The following is a 26,742-nucleotide window of genomic DNA, read 5'->3' on the forward strand; positions in this document are numbered from 1 at the left end:
CCTTTTTTGTTACACTATTCTGCAGCCGCTGCTGATGCGGAGGTGTCATCCCTGGCCATGTCTAGGAAGCACCAGCTGCTGCTTTACTGAGTTTCCTCCCCATTGTAGAGCTGGCCTTGGCCTTACTTACATCCCTTTGATGAAGTCCCTTTGAGGACTTTGATGAAGTCCTTATACCTGGTTCTGGGCTCACTTAAATTTCTTTTGGCCAATGTTGAACCCATCAGGCTTGGCTTGGCTCCAGCGTGGGTTTGTGAGACTGATAGCTTACACCCACCCCAGGGGCTGTTCCACCCCTGATGCTGTTTTTCCCATTTTTGTCTTAGGGTTTAATCAAATTTGGGGCACTCTGAATCATTTCTAGGTGAACTGCAAGAGTTTTCCCAAGGGAGAAGGTACCAACCCGTTTCCTCAACCCCAGTGAGAACCAAAAGATGGCTCTCGAGCGTGCAGGTCTCAGCACCTTTCAGCCAGCACCCAGCCCAAAAGTACTCCCCAGCTTTGCCTCCTCACTTCTGCAAGGCTCCTTTGCTCGCCTCCTGCTTTTTGGCTTCTCCCTGTCTCAGCTTCTCCTGGTCTTTCTGCTTCCCTTTCACAATCCACCAGAAAACAAGAGCTGGCCAAAGCCCATCCGCCCACGGAGGCTTTGTGCGTGGCTGCCTTTGTAGTGAGCAGTGACAGGGATCCATGCCCAGGGTGGTTACGGCCGTGGGATGGTTTTGGGGCCACCACCCATCTCGCCCTCGATGAAAGTGATGGATGGAGGGAGGGGTGCTGCTTCCTGGGGTGCAGCAGGGCTTGACGTGACCTTTGCCAGCCGTGTTTATGAGGGGGAAATGTGGGGTCATGGTAACCTGGCTTCAGACACATCCCCTGGATGAGAGCCAGGAGATCCTGCTCCTCCTGTTCTCTTCTACACCTCTGCTTCTCTCTGCTGGCCTCTTCGGAATTCCAGCAGCAGGTGGGCCATCCCCAGGGACAGGCAAGACAGTGGCACAGGCAGGAGTGCTTTGTTTTGGACCACGGGGTCCTGATGCCGTGAAGATGGGCAGGCAGTATATGCAGTGGGAATGGCACAGCAAGGGGCAGGAGAATCCATGCAGCAGGAAAAACAGGACGGAGAATAAGAAATACCCCAGAAGGAACATGAAAAGAGTCTCTGGGCATGGCAGCAGGTTTTGTCAGCATTGGGACAGTTTGTTGGGGTGATGAATGGGAGAGCAGGGGGCCCCCAGAAGACACCACTGGTGGGGCTCAAAGAGTGACTTCAGGCTCATTCACCTCAGCCAGTGACCTGCATGAACGTCCTGGCTGTGGTGGTTCAGGAGCCCAGAGGCATTTATTTCAAGCAGCAGGTCCCTTTACCCTTGCCAGTGTTTAAATGCCTTACAGGCACCGATTCCCAAGGGCATTTGGTTCTTCGCTGTGGGCACTCAGCAGTCTGGGGGAAAGTCAGCACAGCTCCAGGTCTTGCCCAGCCTAAAATAGGTTTGCAACATGCTTGGGTGCAGAGGGAGAGGCTGCTCCTGGGAGTGGGTTTATGTGCAGGTGACCTTAGGGGCTGAGGACTGCACTCGCCAGGCTGGAGGCAGCACATCCCTCTCCAGCCCTCTCCCGCCAGCACTGGATGCATGACTGGGAGGGAAACTGGAGCATAAATGAGAGCTGTAAATCTGCCTGGAAGCTGTTGGGGAAGCAATCCCTGGGGGAGCCTGTATTGCCTTGGGTTGCTGTGCTCTAATTCTTAAAAGCTTTGGCTTGCAGATAAAAAGCTTAGCCTCTAATCCCATCCCGCCAGAGCACTCCTACGGAGAGCGACTCAGAAACACCTCGCTCTTCAGCCTCTCCTCCCATCCACGCTCTTCCTCCCCTCTCCATCCTGTCTCTCTGGCTCTGCCATTCTTCCTGGCTGCTCCACCTACTCATCCAAATGATTCTGAGTGGGGGCTGGGGTGTCACCCCTGGTGGAGCACCCACTGCCCAGCCTCTGACCACCTTCATTTCCCTGCCGCGGAGGACCCGGCTGGTGCTCCAGGGAGGAGTGGTGGTGCTCTCTGGTCCTTACCAGCTCTCCTCTCTCTCTCCATCCCTGTCCCTGACCTGCTGCAGGTGTCTTCGACAACTGCTCGCACTCAGCCAGCGACAAGGGCTGGGCGCTGGGCATCCGCGCCCTGCAGCTCAGCGGCAAGAAGGACGCCCGCTTCTTCTTCTCCCTGCGCACGGACCGGGCAGCCACTGCCACTGAGGTGACCTCCCACCACCGCTACCGCCCTGAGGCATGGACACACCTGGCCGCCAGCTATGACGGGCGGTGGATGGCCCTCTACGTGGATGGGGTGCGGGTCGGCCGTGCCGGCGGGCAGGAGGGACCCCTGCACAGTGCCTTCATGTCCTCCTGCCGCACGCTGCTGCTGGGGGGGACGCCTGGGGCACCACCCACACTTTCCGGGGACACCTGGCTGGGCTGGCCCTGTGGCGTGGTGCCTTGTCCCAGTCCCGCCTCCAGCGTTCCTTTCTAGAGGAGGTGGCTGAGGAGACGGCAGGGCTGGCTCTGGCCGCTGGCTTTGCCACCCCGGAGGAATGCTGGGTGCCTTTTCGGGAGGGTGCCTTCCCGCAGCAGTGGGTGCTGCTGTCCCCGCCATCCCCCATCCTGCGGCCGCTGGGCCCCCCTGCCTGTGGGCAGACCGCCTGCGATAACGTGGAGCTGGTGTCCCACTACAACCAGCACTGGCCGCTGCGCGGCTGGAAGGCGGTGCGGTACCGCGTGGTGAACCTGGCGGAGGATGACGGCGGGCGGCCCACGGTCAGCTGGGAGCAGATCTGGCGGCAACACCGGGCTCTGAGCGAAGCTTTCCGGCCCTACAACATCTCCTGGCAGCTCAGCCTGCTGGACGTACACAACTCCTCTCTGCGCCGCCGTGCCGTCCTCCTGGGCTGCGAGCCCAGCAAGGTGGGCAACGAGCGCTGTGACCCCGAGTGCGAGCATCCCCTCACGGGCTACGACGGCGGCGACTGCCGAAGGCCCGGCCGCTGCTTCTCCTGGAAGCGCCGCGACGGCGTCTGCCACGTGGAGTGCAACAACATGCTGGACGACTTCGACGACGGCGACTGCTGTGACCCGCGGGCCACCGACGTGACCAGGACCTGCTTCGACCCCGACTCGCCCCAGCGGTAGGCGTGGGGCTTGTGGGGGGTGGTGTGTCAAGGGATGGGATGCGCCCTCTCCCCACCCTCTGCTCTGCATCTGGGTGTTGCTTCTGACCAGTGGCTTTCCGGCGTGGGAAGGCAGAGGGGTGTTTTCCCATGGATGGGTGGGTGTGTTTGCCATCAAAAGAAGTAAATCCTATGGTGTGACATGGCACCCTCTGTGAAGCCCTGCCAGTAAATGTTTTTTCCCCGCAGGGGGATTCCCAGTGCAGAGCTGCCAGCCTCTGGTTACATGCCAGTGGGACTGTGGGCATCCCTGGGGTGGGCAGAGCAGCCCGTGCAAAGGATATTGCTTACCCTGATCCCCTGCAAGGCATGTAGCTGGGGAATTGCTGCCCTTCCCCACCTTCTCTGGATGTGTCTAAAGTCTGATTTCTTCATTTGTGTTCAAAATGCCTTTTCTTGAGTGCTGGGGTGGGGAGAAGGAGGCAACCCAGCAGTGCAAGATGTGAGGCACAGGATTTGGAAAGGTGTGGGTGGGTGTGCCTAAGCCTCCCTGAACCTTGCCCTGGGGGAGTCATGTCTGCAAGGAGATTCCCTTGGTTGGAGAAGGCCGTGTGCCTTCACCGTGTGCTGCAGGTGCAAAACAACTTTAAAACACACATGGACTAAAACCCACGGAGCATCAACATGATGCATTAGTGGACTCTTGCTCTCCCCAGGGGTCTTTGGAGTCAGAGCAGGGGGTGGGATGGAGAGGAAGAGCCACTCACGTGATGGGGGACCCTGGGCTGTTGGGAGCAGCGTCCTCAGTGCAGTCGGTGGCTTGTACCCACCTGCCCTCCTTGCTGGAGCCTCTGGAGTGCCGACAGCCCTGCTGATGGCTTCCAGCACTCGGGGCTCTGCCAAATGTACTTTCTGGATGGAGATGGGGAAGGGGGAAAAAAGCCGTGGCTTTTCCTTTTTTTTAATGTTTCATTTAAAGCCATTTCTGTCTCAAAGAAAACTCATTCCGTGCTGTGACAGGCAGAGGTGCCTGCTGGAGCGGGAGTGGTGCAGCACACGTGGCAGCATCTGTGGAGAAAAGCTGCACGGGAGCGTTTTAGGGACACATCTGTCCTTTGATCTTCTTCCTCCTTCGCTTTTCTTTCCCTGGGCTGTGGGAGCAGAGAGGCTGTAGCCGTAAATCCCTTCTTCCCAAGTCTGCTTCTTCTCTCAGCTTCTTTCCAGGCGGGACACGGAAGGAGGAGGGAAGCAGGTGTCTCTGTCAGCGGTGAGGGAGAGGAGCAATGCTTTCCCTCCTCCCTTCCCGAGCCTTTCTCACCCATCCTTCAGTTGCCTGAGAAAACATAGGAGAGAGAATGGGGAACCTTTCCCAGCCACACAGAGAGCCATCACACCGTGTCCCTGCGCAAGCAACCCTGCCCAGATGTTCTCCCACCTCTGGAAGTCTCTTTGGTGACAGCCACCATGGCCATCCTGTGCTCACCTGTCCCCTTGTTTCCCATGCTGTGAGCCAGCGTGGCAGTGCTTTCCTGACCACGGGGAGGTCCTCCCTGACGAGGGAGACTTGAGCAGATGAAAAGCCTGCTGCACAACAGCTCTCCACTTGTGGTGGCCATCAGCACCCAACACCACTTGGCCTTGGCTTTGGCAGGGCAGAGGCTCTGTCCTTGCCTCTGTGTGCGGTTAGAGAAATGTTTTCATCCTCAGGCAAGAAGGGCTCCACCTTAAATTGAAATTGGCCAAATTTTTGCTGGTATGAATCAGGGCTTCCATTTGTCAGGATTTTCCCCTGAAAGTTGGGAAACAAAACAAACCAAAACAAAAAACCCCCTAGCTTCTGTGGGAAAGGAATGGGAAAATGGGATCACTAGGGGAATAAATCTTTTGCAATTTTCTTTCTGCAGACCTCATTGGTCTGCACAGAGGACAAGAATGATTGTTTGTAGACCAAACTCAGAAACATGAAATCCAGTGCGCCTGGCATTTGGGAAATGAGGGGGCATGAGTTGAATCCTGCTGCCACTGAGGTCTTCTGAGCTGCTTTTGGCCGGCTTCTTCAGAGAGCACAGAAAAAAGGAGTCACTGAATGGTTTGGGTGGGAAGGACCTTTAAGTGCATCCAGTTCCATGGGCAGGGACACCTTCCACTAGACCACATTGCTCAAAGCCCCATGCAATCTGGCGATGCTGGTGGACATCCACCCTCGCTGTGCTCATCCCTGCTGAGGATGGTTTCTGGGGAAGAATGTTTGTGGGGAAGCCACTGGGAAACTAGGGGGTGTGTGTTTGGGAAAAACCGAGGTGAACTTGTGCTTGCCGAAGAGCGTGGCCAGGTTGGTGTCAGGTTTGGTCCCCCAAAATTGGTGGGTGAACCCCAAGACACAGAGGCAGGGGACCTCAGCCCGAGGGGTTTATTCAGGCAGAGCTCCCGCTGATTGAGTGCTGCTGCGTTTGCTGTAAGGTATTATACTTAAATGAGCAGGGCAGCTGGCGAACTTACAGAAGGATTTTTAGGGTGGAAGCCAGAACGGGAGAAATAATGTGAAATAAAATTTAACAAACTGCGGAAAGGCGGCACAATGGGAGCCAGGTGCTTTGATGCGAACAACAGCTCTGGGGCTGTAGCTGAAGGAGAGCAAGCTGGCTGCTGCTCACCCAGACATCTCTGCTTTCCCACACCTGTGCCAGAGCCCAGGAGGGAGCTGTGGCTTTGGGAGAATCAGGGGAGAGGGAAGCCTCCCCACTGCAGGTGATCTCTGCATCTCCTTTCAGATCAAGATGGCAAGACCAAAAATCTTGGGATCTTTTTTCATGGATTAAATAATCTCCATTTCATTTCAAGGCTTTCACAAAGAGTGGTTTGGGTGTGAACGTTTCTTAGCACAGACAAAAATAATTGAATTGAGAAAGTCAGAGTGAGACACTGGGCAGCTTTTTACCAGCACTGTAGAGAGATTCAATGTATTTTGGTGAAGGGTCTCAATACTGTGTCTTGTCCTTCACAATTGTGAGCACTCAAGCAAAGCTTTTTCCATCTTCACATATCCCTGATTTAAAATTCCCTCTTGGGCTGCAGCTTAGAGAGAGGTAAATTAGAGGGAAGGGCTCAGGAACAGCGATGGCTTCAGTGCTTCTTAGCTGGTGAACATCTCGTTATACTTCCAGGGCTACAGCTGGTGCCAGCTTATACCCTCACCCAGGGGAGGGAAACGAGGTTTGGAAAGAAGGATTATTACTATTTTCATTACAAGGGTGTGTAGTGACAGACAAGGAGGGATGGGTTTAAGCTGAAGGAGGTCAGGTTTAGATTAGATATTAGAGGGAAATTGTTCCTTGTGAGGGTGGGCAGGCCCTGGCACAGGGTGCCCAGAGAAGCTGTGGCTGTCCCTGGGTCCCTGGAAGTGTCCAAGGCAGGGCTGGATGGGGCTGGGAGCAACCTGGGGTAGTGGAAGCTGTCCCTGCCCATGGCAGGGGGTTGGAAGGAGTTGATCTTTAAGGTCCTTTCCAAACCGAACCATGCCAGGGTTCTGTGAAAACTGTGGTGGGAACGGAGCCAGCTGTGGCCAAGGCAGGAGCTGGGATAAGGGTTGGTGCTGAAATGGTGTCAGCGGCCACTGAATCACATTGCTGAGTCTCTCCTGCACCTCCTCTGGTAGCACATGGAACAAGACAAGCCCTGCTGAGCTGGGAGCCAGCTGGGCCACCACCCACGGGTGACACCCACCAGCGGGACTGTGCGTTTGTGGCTGGAGGGAGACTTGAGCAAGACCTCGGGTGAAGAGCTGTGTGTAGACATCCCTGCAAGGCACCCTTACTTCCCAAGCAGGGGCCATGGGAAGCAAGTCACAGACTTCCCACTCACCCCTGGGCCACCTTATGAGGAACAAGGGGACAGCAACATCAGGAGAGCTACTGACTATCATCCTTTACCCAGTTTTATCCTGACTTCAAGTGTTTTCCAGGAGTTGCTGGCAGTCCAATGTCAGGGTCTGGAGTAAAATTTGCCTTGATTTTCTGCAGGCTCCCATCTTCTCACAGAGCCTGAGTGCTGCTGTAATTGGTCCTCTTGGAAGGAAAGCAGCGACAGCTCATTAGCAGCAATTAACACTCAGCAAGGGTTCCCCCTCGGGCACTTAGTCAATGAGAAGCTGGTGTGTGACACAGTTAATGTGAAAGAAAAACCGGAGGGGAGTCTGGAGAGCAAAGTGGGTAAGGGCAGAGCTGCTGGGCCTTTCATCTTGTTGCCCAAAGTAATGGCAGAAATAACCAAAGTGACAAAAGGAGGTGAAAACGGACGAGGTGTCTCCAGGCTTGGTGGCCTCCGCTGGCATGACCAAGGCTGTGATGTTAAAATGTACCTGATTAACTGGACACTTGATGGGCTTTAACGCAAGCTTAGCTGGCCTCCCTCCTAAGGGACTGGTGCTTAATTGGGTTAAGGCTGCTTGGGAACCTCCTGCAGTTTAATCCTTGTCTTCAAAAGTTGATCCAGATTAACCTCACTAAAAGTCTCTGGTGGACAGCCCCTGAGGAAGAAAGAATTGCTCTGAGCCATCCCTGGGCACCTGAGCAGCCCCTCGTCAGGAGATGTTCAGCTGAATGAGGTTGGACCTGAGGGTGTCCAATTGAGAGCAGGTGAGGCAATGAGGGGCCAGAGCTGACCTGCGCAGACCTTAATCCCAACCAGATGGTAAACCAGCAAAAACAGCATTCAAATTAGCTACTGCCTTCCCCTTCTTCTCCCCTTGCTACAGGAAACCTTAGCAGGTCTTTCATAGTGCAAAAGAAGGCAGGTATGTGCAGAGTTATTGCAAAAGTAAAAGTGTTGGGTACAATCTCAGGCCACTGGCGATGTTGCAGAGAACAGACTCAACTGGAGGTGGTAGGTGTCTGCTGCTTGTGGTGGTTGGATACTGGAAGGGTGCATGGGAGAGGGTGTTTTCAGTGATTCCCATTGCCTGTGGAGTGGCAGAAACTACGTTGGTCCCATGAAGAAAGCATGGTTAGGAGGTTCTCTACTCAGGACCTGAGCTCTGGCTGCTTTTGAGCTCCCGATGGCACCTCTTGGAGTCCTACTGGCATGTATGGCCAAATATTGTCCTGGTGTATCCAAAGAGCCAAGCCTCAAGTGCTGGGCTTGGGGCTTTTAAGGGGTGAGGAGGGGAGTGCTTTGGAGACCCCAAAAGTGGCAGTGATGGGTTCACTGGCTTCTGAGCTTGCTGCTTCTCCTCTCTAGGATACCTGCTGGGACTGTGGGGGTGCAGGAGTAAACAGGACTTTTTGCTGGAGCCTGATGGTTTATTGGTGGGTGCTTTAAAGTTTCCTGAGTGCTTGGATTTGAGCTCATTGGAAAACTTTTCCTTTCCTTCTAGGAAAGTCCCTTCTCTCTGAGCTTTCCTGTGGATTAACAGTTTTTAAACTTAGCAAAAATAGGAGGGGATGTCTTTGGTAAAGCCCACGTTATCAAGTGGGCAGGATGTCTCCCACGTCACCTGCCTGTGGTGGGATTTGGAGGCTGCATCCATGTGACTGTGCCTCAGCCCACCCAGAGCCCTAGCTTGGGGGTGAAGACCCCAGATTTGCTTTTGACCTTCTCAAAGTGTTGGACAGTCTGGAGATGGATATTCTCTCACTGGAGGGTGTTTGGCATGTTACCACCCTTAGTTCCAGGAGCCCAGCAGTGGGATTTTGCTCCCGAGAGGGAAGACTTGGGATGGTGGGAGACTGCACTGCTGTGGCAGAGGAGGTGGTGGTGCCAGCTCCAGCATGGACACTCCCTCTGAGGCACATGTGGCAGAGCAGGGTCTGACTCAGCCCATCCAGCAGCTGGAAGGCAGTGGGACTGTGGGAGTGACCTCTTTCCAGAGGGAAATAACCAAGCACTAAGGTGCCAAGGGCCCGTGCAGGCTCTCGGGAGCCCTTTCCAAAGGCAGAGGGCTCCATGTGATACCCACTTCTGGTGGGGCCAGAGCTCTCTCGTGTTACCCCACGGGGCTGGAGGAGCAGCACCGGAGCATAGCCAAATCCATCTCCAAGGGGTGGCTCCCACTCCCATCTTGGTGATGTGCACAAATCTTCCCTGCTTTTTTTGGGTGCTAACTTAGGGAATAACATCACGGCGATGCGCTCCTTTTCTCGCCGAGGTCGAAGGCTCGGGGGTTAATTTCCAGCAAGCCTCTGTGGGAGGATGAGTCTCCCTCGCTCCCATAAGCCTTCCAGTGAGCCTGGAGCTGCCGGGCTGTGTGCTCCTGGAGGAACCTGCTAGGTCCCCCCAGGGGTGACCACATCTCTGTGGGAGAGGGAGAACATGATCCGCGTGTGAGCGAGGGCACAGGACCCCTGCCCAGTGGCTGTAGGCAGCCCGGGTGCTTTCGGGGAAAACAGCTGTCCCAGATGTGAGCTATTGTTCTAGCAAACACCACCGACTCGGGGGGCTCACTTGAGGGGGGCCGATTGTGTTGGGATGGCAATTGTGAAGGAACAGCATGTGTCCGATGGCTGGGAGGGGTCACTCTTTGTTAGGCCTCCCCAGGGCTCCTCCTCATCCTCCTGTACCCTCGCCTGTGGGTGGAGGACGCCAGCTGAGGCGCTGGCCAGGCCCGTGAGACCCCAAGAGCCGAGGTGGCAGGGGCTCGGCAGCCATCTGGGGGGACACCCCGGCGGCTGGCGCTGGTGCTGCCTCTGGGATGATTTAATCTTCCTGGGTTGGCAGCCTGAGCTACGGCCACGGGAGTCCTTAAGTGAACATACTGCTCTTAGTTTTCCTTGGCCCAGCCACCACTGTTATTTAGGAAATCAACTCGCCCCTTTCCAGAGGGCAGTGGGGTGAGAGGGAAGGAGTCCAGCATCACCCAAACCCACTGAGATGGTGTGAAGCAGAGGACTTGCTTTGGAGGCTTTAAGAAGGATGAGGATGCTGAATGTTTGTGACTGCTGCCTCCCAAGGGCTGTGCCAGGGATGAGAGGCAGCCTTGGATTTTTATTTTTCTTCTGTTAATGTATGATTGTTACACTACAGAATTTCCCCACTAAATTATCTTGTGTCCTTTTTATATCTGTGAGGAAGGCATTTTTAGAATACTGGCTTGTGCACTTTGTGCTCTGGCTGGGACACCCAGTTGCCTGGATCTAAAAATAAGTTGGAGGCTTAGGACTTGGTTTTACCCTAAAAAAAAATAAATATATGCACATAAAAAGCAACTTGGAGACATTTGGCTTGAATAGATTTCTCTTCTTTTCCTCTGTCTCAATGCCCTTTCTGACCAATATCATGTTTGCAAGGTTTTGTCCTTTAGTGAGGAGTTTAGGGTGAATGTAGCAAAGTTTTGGATCTTTTGGGAAGACTAGGCATTGCCATTGTGGTGAAGAGTGCACGAGGAGGGGCTTATTGACCACAGGGCTGTGTGGTTCCTCTTGAGCAGTTAGCTCAATGCCCTGGGAGCATCATCCTTGCTCAGCACGATGATCCACTGCTGTCAGGCCTGTTAAAGCATCCTTATCCTGCCAGTGCCCAGGAATTGGAACAGAAGTGACAGGCCAGGGACTGGAAGGGTGGCACCCTGGTCTTCTGCCACCCTTTTATTGCCTTCTGCTGCTGGCCTGTGCTGCCCTGCTGAGGGATGGGATGCCCATTGCAGCTGGCTGCAGGCTCGTCTTCCCCAGCCTCACAGTGTCTGTGGTGCCTTTTCTGCTGCCCTGTTTGTCAGGGAGGCTGGATGAAGGAGAGAGACTGATTTTTTAAAATTTTTTTTTTTCTTGTCACCTCATCTGTTTTTGGAGATGGCCTCAAGCTCGGGGTTCTGCCTTCTGCATCTGTGCAGAAACCAGTTTGTGGTCTGGCCCCCGTTTGCCAGCCATGCCTCCTGTCAGGAGGTGACCAGGCTGCCTCCTGAGACACATTAGTCCGTGTTTCTCTCCAGCCTGGGCTGATTCTAGCAGAGATCTCCACGGCCTCCCTCTCTGAGGCCTGGTGCTGAAGGTGATGTGCGCCAGTCCCAGCTCTTGGGCTTTAGGCACCTCCTCACTGCCACATGTGCTGTAGGGTCACCTTCACCATCTCACCCAGTCCACAGCTCTCCCTCTTTCCCAGTAGCTGAGATCTGCCCTGTGAAAAGCAGGGTGCTGTGGGAGAGGAGGAGACACTTGGGAAGAGCGGGACACTTGCTTTCCCTTGAGCAGCAGTGAGATGTGGGTGCCTAACTCCGCTGAGCTCCTGTGAAAACCCTGCACAGCAGAGATTGCATCTTTCAGGATGTTTGCAAATGCCTGCCTGTGCTGTGGGCAAAGGTAATCATCAGCCAGGGAAACTGAGGCACAGAAGTCTTGGACATCTTCCCCCCAGTTGTGCAGCAATGAGGTGCTGCCATTAATGCTGGCCTCCTGCCTCCTAGTCCCTGGGCAGGGAAGAGAGGCCTTTAATGAAAGGAGAAGAAGCCGCTCTGTCCTGCCTAAGTGCAAGCACCAAAGCTGCACAGTTCCCCTCTGTCTGGGGGGCTTTAAGGAGCCTCCTGGCACTGGGACACTGCTCGGCCATGTGAAGCCCATGCCGTGCTGGGGGAGCCCAGGAGAGCTGCACCCGCTGGTGTTATCCCCTTTCCCTGACCTCGGCAGATTGTGAATTGCACTATAAAAATTGATAGTGAAATTTGGGTTCCTGGCGACCCTGGGCTGTGTTCCAAAACCATAAGGTCCCCCCCTAAGCCTGGAATGTTGCTTTATCTTTTTGTTGTAGGCAAAAAGGAAGAGAACCGATTTACAGGTCTGTTCTTGTGGGTTAGGTGGGACAGGGCTGATCTGTGCAACCTTAGGCAAAAAAGACCTGTAAAACTTGGTCCCAGCCTGGGATGGTTTTTTTTTTTTAATTTTGCTTTGAAACAAACAATCCAGGCAGAAAGGGAACCATCCCTGACTGACTTTGGCTTGGAACTGGCTCTAGAATAACTTGCCACCGTTGAGTTCTGCCTCCCAAAACCGCACAGGGCTGCAAACATATTTCTCCATTTCCCCTGCTGCTTCTTGCTTGCCCTCTCTCCGGCACTCTGTGTAACTCCAGCCAGCACTGGCATTGCCAAAGGAAGGTGAGTGCTTACCCTGTGCTGTGGATAGCAAGTCTCTCCCAGGTTGTTGGTGGGTGCTGGAGCTGGGATGCTGCCTGTGCTGGGCTTTGGAGGGCAAGGCTGGACTCCCCTCCTTCCCTGAGCTACTGCTTCATTGCCTTTCTCCCAGGCAGGGCTCTTTTCCTTCCCCTAAGTGGTTCCAAACTGGATCTTTAACCCTTTTTTTGAATTCTTTCAACTAACTAAGTGCAACTACAGCTCTTTCCACGTTTTCAAGGATGACGTGTCGGAGCAGCTGTGGCTGCCCCATCCCTGGAAGTGTTTAAGGCCTGATTACTCAGGGCTTGGAGCAACCTGGTCTAATGGGAAGCATCCCTGCCAATGGCAGAGGGATGGAATGAGATGGTCTGTCAGGTCGTTTCCAGCCTAAACCAATCCATGAGACTTGAGCATGGAAGTGGGAGACACGTTACTGGGATGGAAGCAGCTGGGGAGCTGCAGCGTTTGTCTCCTTTGCTTATTCCACTGATGAGGAGGAGAGGCAACAGTCTGTGGCTCTGAACTCTCTAATTGCTGCTTCACTGGGATTTTGAAGGGGAAGGTTAGAGGGATCCGGAGAACAGAGGTCCCTTTGAAATCTGGGGATTTTCAGGTCCTTGGGATTTTTTTTTCTGCTTTGTTCTAAGGGATCTTGCCATGATGGTCACCCAGCCCTGCTGTACTGCACACATGTCCTTGAATCTCCTCTTTGCAGTGGCTGAACCCACAGTTTTGTTTCAAACAGGTAAAAATCTTGGGCCTCTGTGCTCCTGTAGGCTCACAACGAATGCAGTCAGAAAGGAGCTGCTCCAGTGATGGGAAAAATGGGGAATAACTGCAGCCTTGGTAGTCCTTGGAGGGCTGTTGGGGGTGATAACCCTAAATACGTGCCCTAGTTGGGGCAGGGAGGCTTCAGTCAGTGCTCTGTGGAATAAATATCAGAGTTTAGTCTGTCTGTTGCTTCCAAGATTACTTCTGAGCACTTAGTGCATTCCTTTGGAGTTCACTCCTGTTGATGTTTTCGATGTGTGTTAACCTCAGACAAACCAAGATTTCTGCCTGGGAATTTCCCTGAAGGATTGTCAGCCTGTAGGTTGGGTTTAGACCCAAGAGTCTGAGGCACACACGTCCCTCTTCATCTCCCAAGGAGTTTTCCTGTGAGCAATGGGCGCATCATCCGTGAGCGATGGTCCGTGCGTGCTCTGCTCCCACCGTGGGAGCATCTGGGAGCCCGGCTGTGCGCAGAGACCGGCTCTGCATCATTGCCTGGTCTAATGAAAGACATCCCTGTCCCCTCGTGGGGCTCAGATGGGCCGCGTGCTTTAGGATGATCTCAGCCGTGAGGAAATGGTGAGCCTCTCCGCGGAAGAGACGGCCATGATTCACTCAGATAGAAATAGAAAGCCCAAACAAGCAAATGGAAACTCCCTATTGACCAGGTTCCTGCCATTTAAATGGGTGTTTACTACCTATTCCAGTATTCATTTGAAAATCATATGCATTTACTCATACAGGCTACAATCAGATGGTTTTTAAGCCATTAAGGCCCATTGGGTCAATAACCAGCATTTTCAAAAATCTATTAAATCCCCATTTCCGTGGAAATAGAGCTCTTACAATTGATCATGGCTACCGACTCCCATTAAAATAAACCCTAAATGCTATCAACTCCCCCAAGATGTAGAGCACTAAAAGACAGTTTGCCAGGACAAATTTATCCCACGGGAAAGTTGATGGCCCATTATGCTTAAGCAACATGAGAATTGTCATATAAGTCAGGAAGTTTATGGGACTTGCGTGGATTTGTCCTCCCTGAGGGGGTGAAAAGGAAGGTTCATGGGTTGAATCGCTAGTGCTAACACAAGCTCCAAGCCAGAGCCCTGCAGGAGCTTTTTGGGAACATTCACCTTATTTTGTATTAAATTTCGAGTGTGTGTAGACTTTGGTTGGTTGGCAGAAACAAATGACGCTTTAGGGCTGAAGTGCTGTAAGAAATGCTAAGTATGTGGATCAGTTCTTGGTGGCACAGGGCTCCCTGTGTTGCCTAGGTCTGCACAGCAGAGGTGCTCCAGCCCTCTGATCATCCCCGTGGCCTCTCTGGGCTCTCTCTGACAGGTCCACATTTTCCTTATGCTGGCAGCCCCAAACGCTGCAGCTCTGGGACTCTGCAGGTGGCGTCTCACAAGAGCAGAGTAGAGGGGAAGAATCCCCTCCCTAGCCCTGCTGGCCACATGCTTCTTTCCATGCATGGGAGGCAAGATCTGTGCCAATCTTAAAAGCACAGCAGAGCAAGCCCAGGTGTCCCTGCTGAGCACTGGGGCTGGAGGGTTACAGCTCTGGCAGGCCCATCCTGGGAGGTGGCCCAAAGGCCTGGGACCCATCGATGTGCCTCTTGCCCCCTCTGAGAAAGGGCAGTGGTTTTCAGGACATGCAGCAAGTGCAGAAGAAAGGTGTCCCAGCCCTGGCTCCCACATCTTGGCTTGGCAGAGAAGCATGGGGAGCTTTGTGATCCAGCTGTCCTTCCAGATTAGGGCTTTGCTGCTTACCATCTCTGCCAGACAGCAGCAGCTCTCAGGATGCAGGCTCGCTGCCGGTGTCAGCTGAAAGCTGCCGTGGCCCTTGCAGGAGAGGTCAGGTAGTCCCTGCTGAGCCAGAGGCCATGCTTCCCTTGTTTGTCTCCCTTCATGCCTCCTTCAATCAGCTTCACTGCAGCCCTCTGCTCCCTCCCACAGCCCTGGATTTCTCTGCTGTGTGTGCCTGATCCAGCACCCCTCTTCCTGCTGCCGTTGTCTCCCCAAGACCTCTCTTGCTGGCGATGATGTCTGTGCTATGGGGCCATGTCTAGATGCTTCCATGAGGCCACTGCGAGAACACAGCCCTTCCCCTCCAGCAATGTGGTGATGTTGGGTGGTGTTTGTGATGGGAGTGGAGGAGACAAGGCAGTGAATTAGTCCTTTCCTCCTTAAGAGAGTCTAATTTGAGGCAGGTGGCGAGGAGCATGTGGGTTCCTGGGTGAAGCGTGGACAACTAACCCTAGAACTTGTGGGACTTTGTCTTGTAATGGGTTCTGTGTCAGACAACTTGGGATTATTGGTGGTTGGCCTTGGTGCTGTTTGCAGTGCAGGATTGGCTCCTCCAGGAGCTCAGGAGAGAATGACTACAGGTCTATCAAACAGCCACAACCATCAGCCTTCTTGCATTTTTTCGGGAACTGGAAAAGCAACTTGAACAAAATGCTGGTATCTGAGTCCTGATGAGTATTTCTCAAAAACCTTTTTTCCTCCAAAGGTATCCTAGGGCTAGTAGTACTTCAGTCACACCCAGGAAGCCTACCCAGGCACATGGGATTCCCAGCACAGCCATCCCAAGGGACCTTGGGCAGGCTGTGGTGCCCATCACATGCATGGCAGCTAGCAGCCGAGCGAGGCAGTGAGCCAGCCCTGCCCTCGGGGTGCAAACATCACAAACCCAGTGTTTTTCTGTGACCCAAGCATTTGATGCACATGTGCACCCTGCTGGCACTGGTGTCCTGAGGGTGCCCACTGTGCTGTGAGAGCACAGCTGGGGGTTAACCTCTGCTGAGGCTTATTCTCACGTATTCAACACAAGTGGGGGACCATCCTTGGTTCAAACCCCAAAACATGAGTACCACATGCAAGCAGCCTTGAAACTGGTCGCTGCCCTCTTGCTCCTCACGTAAGCTGTCAGCAGAGCTGTAACAAGATCCAGAGAAGAAAGCAGCATGTGGCAGAAAAGCAAACAGTCTCTGGGCAGGCTGATAGGGAGGCATTAACGTAGCTTTCCTAAAGTCAGGTGTCCTGTTGTGATGCCAGAGGCAAAGACAAGTCCTTGGTGCCTGGCTGTGGCTTTGCTCTATGTTAGGGAGAACCTTGAATGTGTAGAAGCCAGCTGTGATGGATGTGGAAGTCCTGTCAAATGCCTCTGAGTCAAGATCAGAGGGGTTGTCTCCAAGGGGCATGTTACAGTAGGGATCTGCTACTGACCTCCAAACCAAGACGATAAGGCCAGCAAAGCAATGTTTGAGACATTTAAGCTCTGAGTCGTCAGAACCTCATCCTTATGGGTGACTTCAGCTACCCAGATGCTTGCTGGAAGAATGATACAGCAGCTCACAGGTCATCCGTGAAGTTCCTGGAATGTGTAGAGGACTGCTCCTCATGCAAGTGTTGGATGTGCCAGCCAGGAATGAGGCACTGCTGAACTTGCTGCTCACAAACCAATAGTACCTGTAATAGCTCGGCTAGTGGCAGTCTTGCCTGCAGTGATGACAGTATTGTGGATTTTGGATCCTGCTGTGCTGCTGGTGGTTAGTGCTAAGATAGAGGTTTTAGACTTTTGAAGAGTAAATTGTGTCTTGCTCAAGGCTCAGCTGGAAGGGATTAGCTTCCATGGAGGCTAAAGGAGTGAGAGCTGGGAGTTTTTAAAAACACTCTCCTAGAGGCACAAAAACAGTTCATCACCTTTAAAGGTAAGAGAACCAGGTGGGAACAGGTCTTTAGAGAGAGGACAACCCGATCAGCCTGTTGTGATCCTTGTTCACCCTCTCAGACATCACTGCATGTACAATGTCAGCTGTTCTCCAATCATGGGCCCTGTGCGTCCAGGGTGGTCAGCCCCTCTGCATCCAGGGTGGCATTTCCCCTGCAAATGTGTTACATCCACCGAGTTTTGTTTATCTATGAATGTTCGTATTTCTGCATTCCTTCCTTTTGCGTTTTTCCCCCCGCTCTGTGTTCCTACATCCCACACTTCCAGAGTTGGGACTTGCCACCTCCCCAGTCGTTCATCTTCCGTGCAGTCAAACTGAGACTTCAGTCCCCATCCAACTGCTGCCACCTTTTTTTTGTCTTTACCTTGAGCTCTGCTCCACTACCACATGTTTAAACTTGGATAAAGGTGGGGACCACACTGTAATTTTGTCCAGGGATGCATCTCAGTTACACTGAGCTTCAGCTCCACTTTCCCTTCTCAGCAGATCTGCTTCTTCCTTCTTTCACCCTTATTTCTAAAAGGATCTTTTACTCTTTGTTTTCGCTGGAGTCACCTTGATTTCAGAGAATTCCACTTTACCCCGTTCTCCCTGACGGCTCTGGTGGAGCGGTGTCTGCTGGTCAGTCCTGGTTTTCACTTCTTCATTCAAGACTTGTATTTGTCCCTCCATTTAAGTTGATCTGAATCAACTCATCATAAGTTCAGGCCAAGTTTTCTTTCTCTCATCTGCTCTTTCATAATTTCTACACAGCTTACCAAAACCAGGTCTAAAATAGCATTGCCTTTTGCTGATTCAGTGATGATTTAGTGAAGAACTTTTTAGCCAACACTTCCAGGAATATCTGGGCCATGCCATTGTTAGCAGCACTTAGTCTTCAGCCTACCTCAGGGCAAAATGCCCTGCAGGCTTTCTGGTCTGACACTAATGTTATTATCTTTCTTTCCCAAATCTGACCTCAAGAAGCTGCCTACTGCTCTCTGACGTAACAGAGCTGTGTGCTAGGGATCTGCAGCCTTCCAGCTCCCTTTCCCCTGTGAATCTATAGGGAAGGGTCACAGCCTTGAACTACACTGTGTCTTTCTGATCCCATCTGCAGCTTTTGCCAGTGCTGCTCTCTGACCCTTCAGCGTCTGCTACTGCTTCAGTCCCATGCTCACACATGGAGGTTGAGAGTTAATTCTGAATCCAACAGGAATTGCTCACACTTAAGGGAATCTCCTGATCCTGAAGGATCCTGTTTTGCCCTCTCACCCTCTTTGACATCTTGATACTCAGCCACCCGTGCAAGACTTAAATTGTGCTGCCAGTGATGGCTGCTTCCTAGGCTGCTCTTCTACTCGTGCTGTCAGTGCCTCAGAGGTGGATTTTTCCAGGCATGTCCAAGAACTGTGTGATGTCCTCATCCCTTGTGGACTCAAATGCTCTTTGGCAGGAGTCCAGCCCCCAGTGAAGTTGATGAAAGACTCCTGAGCACTACAGAGGGTATTATTCCAGCAGTGTTGTGCTTCCCGTGATCCCAGGGGAATGTCTGGCTCTTTCGCAGCCTTCCCTTCCCATCTTGCATGTGTTTTGTATCTGGCTGTGTTACCAAAGCCTGTCCAGATGAGAGTCATTTGGATGTTGCTGCCTTGTCAAGTTGTCATGATGCTGGCAGAGATGTTTGTGGCATACCAGCAGAGTGCTGGACTGGAGTCAGAGCTCCCAGACGTGGTCATGGGGATGCAAGTAGTCTTAGTAAGTACAAAAGGACTTAAAAACACAGCATCCCCCCAGCTGCATTTATGCCAGAAATTTTTGGGCAGGTAAACCCAGTGTGATGCAGCTGCAGTTACAAGAATGACCATCAGCCTCGTCTGGAAGCAGACCAAGTAACCCATCTGGGTGCCCATCTGTGGCCCCGTGTTTACGCTGTGGAGGTGGCCTTTTCTGCCTGTGGTAGGGAAGGAGGGAGGCAAGGCTGAGATGAGAACAGGGATGAGGGTTCCCAAATTCTAGCAAGGAACCATTCATTTATGCAAGCAGAGAGCCCGGCTCTGGATGCTTGCCTATTTAGACCCCCTGCTGAAGAGTCACCATGCAGAGGAGTCCTTTGGTGGGCCAGAATGGAAGATGCTCCTCCAGATGGAGAGCCAAAGTGAGTATCTCCCTGCGTGGACAACACGAAGAATTTAGAGTCCTCTCTCACAAAGTGTTCACGCTGCTTGGATCAGCACCTGTCTTCTTGGCTTGAGCTGTGACTCAGAGACAAGGTGGCTGTGTTTGTCCTTAACCCTTTGCAGCCTTGGAGAAACGTGTTACCCACACACTGAAAATGTTATTGGCAGACTGGTGCTCATTTCTGGGAAGTCTGAGGGTTTCCTCACTTGTCAAGCAGAGGTTTGGGGGAAAAGGGAGCCTCTCTGCTTGCAGGAAGTAGGAAGAGGAATTTCCTTGCAGTGGTTGAAGGACATGAAAGCAGAGCCAGGAATCCCCTGTGACTTTTTTAGGCTGTATGGTTAGCTGGAGCTGGCTGGGTCTCAAGTATTTTCCAGTTGTCCATGGAGGGCACTTGGACAGCTTCCACCCAACCCCACTCCCACATCCCCTCTGAAAGCTCTGCTGGGAAAAGACTCCTATTTTTGAATTGCAGTGGAATTCCTGTGGCATTACACGCTGCACCCTTTGCAGTACCCAGAGAACTCAGTTTGATTTATGGTACTGCAGGGGGTATGTGCTGGCCTTGCTTTTCTTTTGGAGGTGCCATCTCTTGCCTCTTGCTGGTTGGGGCCACAAAGTGGCCCCAAGGCTTCCTGTTATGATGTAAAATGTGCCCCCCTTGCCCCTCTTCTCCCACCTTCTCCCACGTCAGGCTTGTTTTACAGCTTCACTGTGCTTTCTGCTGCCCCACGGATTAGCAGATCCTCTCCTCCCTCCCACCTGTCCACCAGCCATGGTCCTATTGTTGCTCCCAGGAATTTGTGCTGGAAAAGCTGCAACAGCTCTGTCTCTCCTGGGTGCATCAAGTTGTCTGCTGTGACCAAGCCAGCCTAGAGGCTGACTTACAACCATGGTTTAGGAAGGTGCTGCCTCCCCTGTGGTCAGGACAAAACTTTCCAAGGAAAAGCATGAGAAAGGAATGTGAGCTCTCCAGGGATCATGGGTGGAGTGTGATTTTTCTGCTGCTCAGAAAGGAAGCTTTGGGTCTTTAATAAGGTAAGGTCTAGTGCAGTAAGAGCTTACCATGCAGATCTACAGCCATTCAATACTTTCCCCTTTGATATGATGAGGTGACACAGGGAGGATGGAGCAGGACTCCAAGAAGGCAATTGTCAGGAAGCCATGGACACAACTGGGAATGTGAGAAATTTGGATTAGACTTGAGGAATTATTTTTAACTTGAGGATGCTTTAATACTAGAATAGGTTGCCCAGAAAGGTTTGGAAACCTCTGTCCTTGTGGCTGTTCAGGCCCCAGCTGGGCGTGACCTTGAACAATGTGATCTAAATAGGCCAGTTTTTGAATAAGGGGGTCAGCATGGCCTGTGGAGATCCCCTCCATCTGCAGCGGGGTCTCTGACTCTGCTGTTCTGTGGTCACAGTCACTGAGGCTGCTCCCTCTTCTTTTCCTTTTTTCAACAGCAAGAAGCACCACAGGATGGCAGCCCCTGGTTATGTCCTGTTCAAGTAAAACAGGATGCAGTGTGGTGCCCTAGAGTCAGGTCATCAAGCAGTGTCGTTCAGCAGAACTCTGAGCCAATACCCCCTGTTGTGAGGGAGTGCATCGTTCCTGGACTCATCCCTTCAAACACCATCATTTTGGACGGTGTTCATTCCCATACTCGTGTCTAATAATGTCATTCCATAGCCCTCCCACCCCTAATCTCTCTCTACTGTTGCACATACTCTTCTTCTTCTTGCAAGCTCCACTCTTCCAGGGCTGCAAGTGCTCCCCACCAGGTCCAGGCGTTATCCTCACACAGCTGGCTGCTCGCCACTGAGCTTTGGATGCCCTTGGAAAAACAGTCACGTGGAATCTGGCAAACCTGATGTCCCACCTCTGTCTCCTCTGTCCTCTGCCCTACTCTTCGGGCTCACTTTGGGTTTTGCTCCTTGGCTGATAGCTGTACCTTCGTGTATCCTTCTGTCCTTCCTTTGTGCTTCCATGCTGGACTGCGGTGCCCATCCTGCTGGAAATGCCATCTCGTTTGGAATACTCTAGTCTTGCAGGCATTTGGAAAACTGTTTGGGAAGCAGAGGAGAATGCTGTCCTTTAGGCTGTTTGTGGAGACCAAAGGCTGCTCTGCCTTCTCCTCAGCAAAAATCCCCGAAGCACTGAAGGAGAGGGAGAGCATAACCTTGGCAGGAAGCAAAAGGCTCAGCTGCCAGTGGGATGCTCCTTGTCTAACCTAAGGATGCCAGCAGGAAATGTAGATTAAGGGGAGTTGGAGTTGCCCATTCTAGAATTGTTCTGCTCGCATCTTTGGGGACGTTAGTGGGATATTTGTGCTTTCTGTGCCACAGGGGGTGAAATTAGGGTCCTTTCTTCTCCTTGCCCATCCAACCCATCCGAGCAGCGCTCAGAGCTGGAACTGCTCCCTCTAACCCTTACACATCCCTGAACCATCCAGATCTCTCAATGGAGGGAATTACAGTTATTTATAATCAAGCCTTGACAGAAAATGTTGCTAATGTCAAGGGAACGGCAGGCGACAGCCAGAAAAACATCATGTCTCCAGAAGAGGGGCTGCAGGAATATCCCTCTGAATAGGGCTGACGTCGGCTCTTGGAATTTGGATAGCCTGGAAGGCTTTGGGGCTATTTTTCCGAGATATCATAGGTCAGGAATTGATGTTATTTTTAAATCTGTGTCCCCCGAGCAGCTCTGATGAGTGAAGGAGACTTTCTCTCCCCCCTCCCCCTCCTTATGCTCTATTTCTATGAAATTTTTGCTTCTGTTCCTTCCGAGTCATGCCACAAGTATGTCCTTCAGGTTTGTTTATTCTTCTCACTATCTATTCCTCCCGGCCTGCTCCCGTCTTGGTTGGGTTGAAGGGATGGCGTCAGCGTGGCGCGTGTCTGGGATGCTCAGGCGAGACATCACAGAGAAGGGATCGAGTTCTCCTAATTTGTCCTTTCCGGTGGGGAGAGTTTTCTCTCCACAAGCTGATGTGGCTGGGGAAAGTGTTCTGGGAATGCTGCTTTGTGGTGGGAGATCTCGGGGCCTGGTGAAGACAAGCTGGTCATCTCATCTCGCCACATAGCCCAGCCAAGATTTTTTTGAAGTAACTGATTCTTCAGAGCTCCTGGGAAGGTGGGTGAGATGCCTCCAGCCTGGGATGGTCTTTTGGGGCTGACTGGTAGAGGCAGTCTGAAGATCCTGATTATCTGACACCTCCCAAGTCAGCAGTGGCTTTTGAAAGCCTCTGCTATTCTAGGTCCAGGGAAATAGCCCTTGGGTTTACCCAGCTCTGTTCCACATGCCGCCCTGCTCTAGTTTATTTCTGGAATCCTTTCTTTTTTCATTTTTTCCTCCTCCTCTTCAATTTGCTGTAGCAACATCTCTCTTTCTAAACAAGCCTGTTGGTGTAGCAGCAGCTTGACTAGGGATCTTGCCATTTCAAACAGAGCATTTGCACATCTCACTGGTTTCCTCTCTCACTTCACCTCTCAGATGAGAACGTGCCTTTCTCCCTTTAGCCCGTGCTCAGCTCCAGCCTTCTGTCTGTTATCCCCCATGGTGCGGAATACTCTAATGGGCGTCTCTGCTAATGGACACCACCAGCAGCAGCTTGTTCAAAGACAGCTGGTGCTCCTTCATGGCGAGCCCAGTGTGGAGAAACGACTGTGCTGCCTTCATAATCCATCCGTGCAGCTCAAAGATGCCAACTGCTCCTGGAAGCATGGGAATAAGTGAAATGCTTTCCACCACCTTAATGTTGCTGTTGGCCTCATGCTGCAGGTTTAGTCATTCTTATGACATATTTCCACAATGGTGTGTTTCCATCATCATTCCACGGTGATGTATTTAAAGCCTTTCCATGAGTTGTTTTTTTGGGTTTTTTTTTCTTGCTCAGAATCTCTTAAACGAATGGCTTCACAAACTGTGGGCCAGGGTCTTCAGGTTTTGAAGACTTAGACATAAGTCATAGAAATGTGGAGACAATGTGTCCCAATCCTGTCTCAGCCCATGAGGTTAGTGGCACAGATGGTGGCAATGGTAGTACTTGATTTACAGAATATCCTGAGATATAAGGTGCCCCCACAAGGATCACTGAAGTCCATTTAAAAGAGTACCTGGCAGCTGCAGCACAGTCCAAAGCCTTACGATTCCATTGCTATTATCATTGGAATTATTATTGCTGATTTTAAGTTAGACCTTAATTGTTTTGCGTAGCTGAGGACATGAACTCCCTAAAGACCAATGCTGGGACTGTTGGTGTACTGGTGAATGGGATACAGGCTTTTGACCCGTGCAGGAACAGTCACACAGAGGGAAGAGCGAAACCTAACTTTCCTGGCTGCTGGAATTTTTGGTCTCCAAGTGCTGAGATATGGCACACTGCGAGGATCACTTCATGGACACTCAGACACACCTGTGGGTGTTACTGCTCTGCTGCAGTGCCTAGTGCCTACCCACCTCTCCCAGCCCGTTACCTTCCTGTGGCCTTTAGAAAAGGATGTCTTGGATATCCCCATTCCTGTGTTCTTTCTGCTCCTGCAACTCTTTATTCCCAGCTCTGAAGATGCAAGGAGAGACAGCCAGCAGCATTGTCAGGAGGCTTTCCCCACTAAACCTTCCCTTCGATGGATCTGCCTCCAGAGATTACCCTCTCCCCTCTAAGCTTATTTTGGGAGATTTTGTTTTTGCCCTGCTGGCTCCTGCAGATATCCCAGACCTCCTCTGAAAGATTCAGATCATGTGCAGAGGGGCAGATTGATGTGAAGAGGGCCCAGCTCAGTGCTGGTGAGACCCAGGCAGAGTCTTCTCCAAGGTCCATTTTGAGCAGAGCTGCAAGAGCATTTTTGGTTTTGTTTCTGGGTTTTTGTTGTTGTTGTTTGTTGGTTGGGTTTTTTTATTTTTTTGGAGTAAATTCCAAGATACCTTTTGCTCATGCTCTTCCTTGTGCAATACCTGGGGATGTGTCTTGATGGGGGAGATGTGCCTGTGCACTGCAGTACACCCTTGTTTTTGCCATGTACTGCCATCTCTGGCATACTGATTTTCCTGCGGAAAAGGATGGAATGAAAGTCCAAATAGAATAGAGAAGCTGGAGAAGAGACTTCTTGGCCCCAGCTGACAAACCCTCTCTGCTCCCAGCAGTAAGATTTGATGTCCATTCCTGTCCTGCCCCATATCAGGGGTAACCCCTGAAAACCCCATTGTTAGAAACAGTTGGAGTTCTGGACTCATTCTTCTCTCCCTCCACCTCAAATTCTGTTTTTCTGATGCCAAACCCCCTCTCGTTTCCCCAGCAGGACCAACCTCTGCATTTCCTTCCTTCTTTCATGTTTTCTCCTCCTGTTTTTTCCCCTATTATCCTCGTTTGTGGGGCTTCTTTTGTCCCCACGGTTGGAACACCTTTTCTGAGAGTAGAACTCGTGAACAAAGCCACTGTAATTAGCAAAACTTCTTCAGACTTGCATGAGTGCCTTCCACCCCCACCCAAAGCCCTCGCCAGCAGAACTTGCACCTTGCAGAGCAGAGCTTGCAGTGGCACAGGACATCCTGTTGAAATGCTGAATTCTTCTCTGCCTTGAAGCGCTCTCTGTTTCAGAGAGTTGAGGATGTCTCCAGGTGTGCTGCACCCTTTGCAGGATGTCTGTGGATGGCCTCCTGCTTTTCCTCCTCGCTCTGCTGGACTGTGTGCTGACTGTCTCCTCTCCTTTGTCCTTGCAGGGCGTACATGAGCGTGAAGGAGCTGAAGGAGGCTCTGCAGCTGAACAGCACCCATTTCCTCAATGTTTACTTCGCCAGTTCGGTGAGGGAAGAGCTGGCTGGTGCTGCCACTTGGCCGTGGGATAAAGAGGCCCTTAGTCACCTGGGTAAGTGAGTTAGCCCAGTCACGGCATCTCAGAATTACTGGTTTTCCTCTCTCTTCCTTGACTTGGCAAAAAGAGGCGGATGTGCTGTGCCTCAGCGTTGGGGATGGTTGATATGAAGGTCATGATAACAGGGTTTGGGTGTTCCAACAGCTGCTGCAGTAAGGAAGAGAGCTGCCTGCTCCCCGAGTCCGTGTGGGTGAGAGGGTGAGGTTACACACTGGCAAGGGACTTCAGCATCGTTATGAGAAACTTCTGGTGGTGAAGGCGGTGAGGCAGTGGGATTACAGGTTTACCATGAGTGCCGGCTCTGGAGAGGGCTCCAGACTTACATTTGGTTTCTCCTGGATCTTCCAGGTCTATCTTTTAGGATTCTGGAGACAGTGAACTTCACTCTGCAGCTCATAATAGCAAACAGACATAAACCAGGAGTGTCAGTGTTTTCAGAGCTGAGATGGCAGATTTCAGCAACCCCAGCGCTGCCCAGGCAGCAGCCAGAACCAGCCACTTCCGAATCCAGCTGCAAGTGTGAGGATAGCTATCAAATTTTACCATGTTTTTATAACTTGGCCTACTACCTGCTGGAGGCAAGTCCTCGTAGGCTGCAAAACAGCCCAAATGGCGACTGGTTCCCTAGAATGAGGTTGTTTTGTGCGTTTTCTGCTATTTCTCTTTTTCTTGCCCCTTCCTACCACCTCTTCAGTGTCGGGGTTTTCTGGCAAAGCCCTTTACACTTTGCAGTCAAAATGTCTAAAGTGTTTCTCAATAAGTAACTGGAAATAATTACTCCTGACACCTGCACAGCAGACCTAGACCTTCTGCTTTTACAAGTGCGTGATGTTCAACCCTTAAAAGTTTTACACTGCTGTTAAAGACCTGTTTTAAAGTTCCTTTTTGCCAGTTTCCCTCCCTCAATGGGTTTCAGGGCTGTTTTTTCAATAGCATGTGGCTACAGCTGCTTGTTGAGGAAGGCAAATCTCCATGAAATTTATTCTTCCAGCTTCCAGAAATCACTTCCAAGGCTCAGCTTGACAATCATCTGACTGCAGCAAGTGCTTCAGCCACACACGTTCTCCTCAGACCCCTTCCAATGGCTTGCAAGCAGTTGTACAGAGGGGTAATTGGGGTGACTGGTCTCATCAAAAGCTTGCATTTAGCTGCAGTCTCTGCGCTCGTGTCCAGCCAGGGACACGAGAAATGGCACCATCTGGAAATGTTGGATCAGGGTTTTAGCGTGGAGGTTGAGGGGAGAAGGGGTGTTGTCTTGACTCTGGTGCCAGAGCTGTGAAGTATGAAGCTGGATCCCAACTTCTTTAAGGCTCTGGCACGGACTGAAGACTTCAGCTCAAGACTGTCCTTGGTTTTAGATTTAATGAGCTCGGGAGGGCGGGTGGCAGACTCTGTTCTCTGTAAACTGTGAGCTCCACCACATCATCACTTGCTTTGTACCATGCACAATGTATATTATTGTCCCACACAGAAGAAACCTAGGACTGAGGAGGCCATGCATATGTGGCTTTTGACAAAAACTCTCACAAGAGGCTGCTGGAGAATCTGAGTAGATGTGGAAGTAAAGTGGTGAATAAAGAGAAAGGAAAACCTTGGGAGGAGTTAATGGCAGTTTGAGAAAAATTGCTGAGCTTAGGGACCTAACTGTGGCCACGGGTGGAGACAGGTCTATACACAAGAGAAGGGTCTGTCTCCAAAAAGACAGACTCCTTTCCTTGTGCTAGATCTTGCTAATCTCCTGTCTACCCTGACCTTAAAATGTGAGGGTCAGCATGCAAGACCTGCACCCCTCATGCCACTGTCTGCTCCCATGGAGCAGAAATGCCATGCTGATTTTTCCCTACACACAGACAGACCTTCTCCTGCTTTAGTTCTCTGCATGAATCAAGTCGGTTCCTTGACTTCTCTGAGAAGCCAAACTGCCTCTTGTCCCCAGAGAGGCTTGGTCAGATTTT

The 26,742-nt window shown here is 51.8% G+C and overlaps 1 protein-coding gene across 1 annotated transcript in view; it reads left to right on the forward strand.

The window, feature by feature from the left end:
* Nucleotides 1-26,742, forward strand: part of PAPPA2 (pappalysin 2) — a 95,912-nt gene that overhangs the window by 11,997 nt on the left and 57,173 nt on the right. Inside the window, 3 exon segments of the mRNA XM_039555625.1 lie at nt 2,110-2,433; nt 2,436-3,171; nt 24,636-24,781. Of these exon segments, the coding sequence (XP_039411559.1) occupies nt 2,110-2,433; nt 2,436-3,171; nt 24,636-24,781 (1,206 nt within the window).

The sequence above is a fragment of the Corvus cornix genome, chromosome 8 (genome assembly GCF_000738735.6).
Source record: "Corvus cornix cornix isolate S_Up_H32 chromosome 8, ASM73873v5, whole genome shotgun sequence".
Taxonomy (NCBI): domain Eukaryota; kingdom Metazoa; phylum Chordata; class Aves; order Passeriformes; family Corvidae; genus Corvus; species Corvus cornix.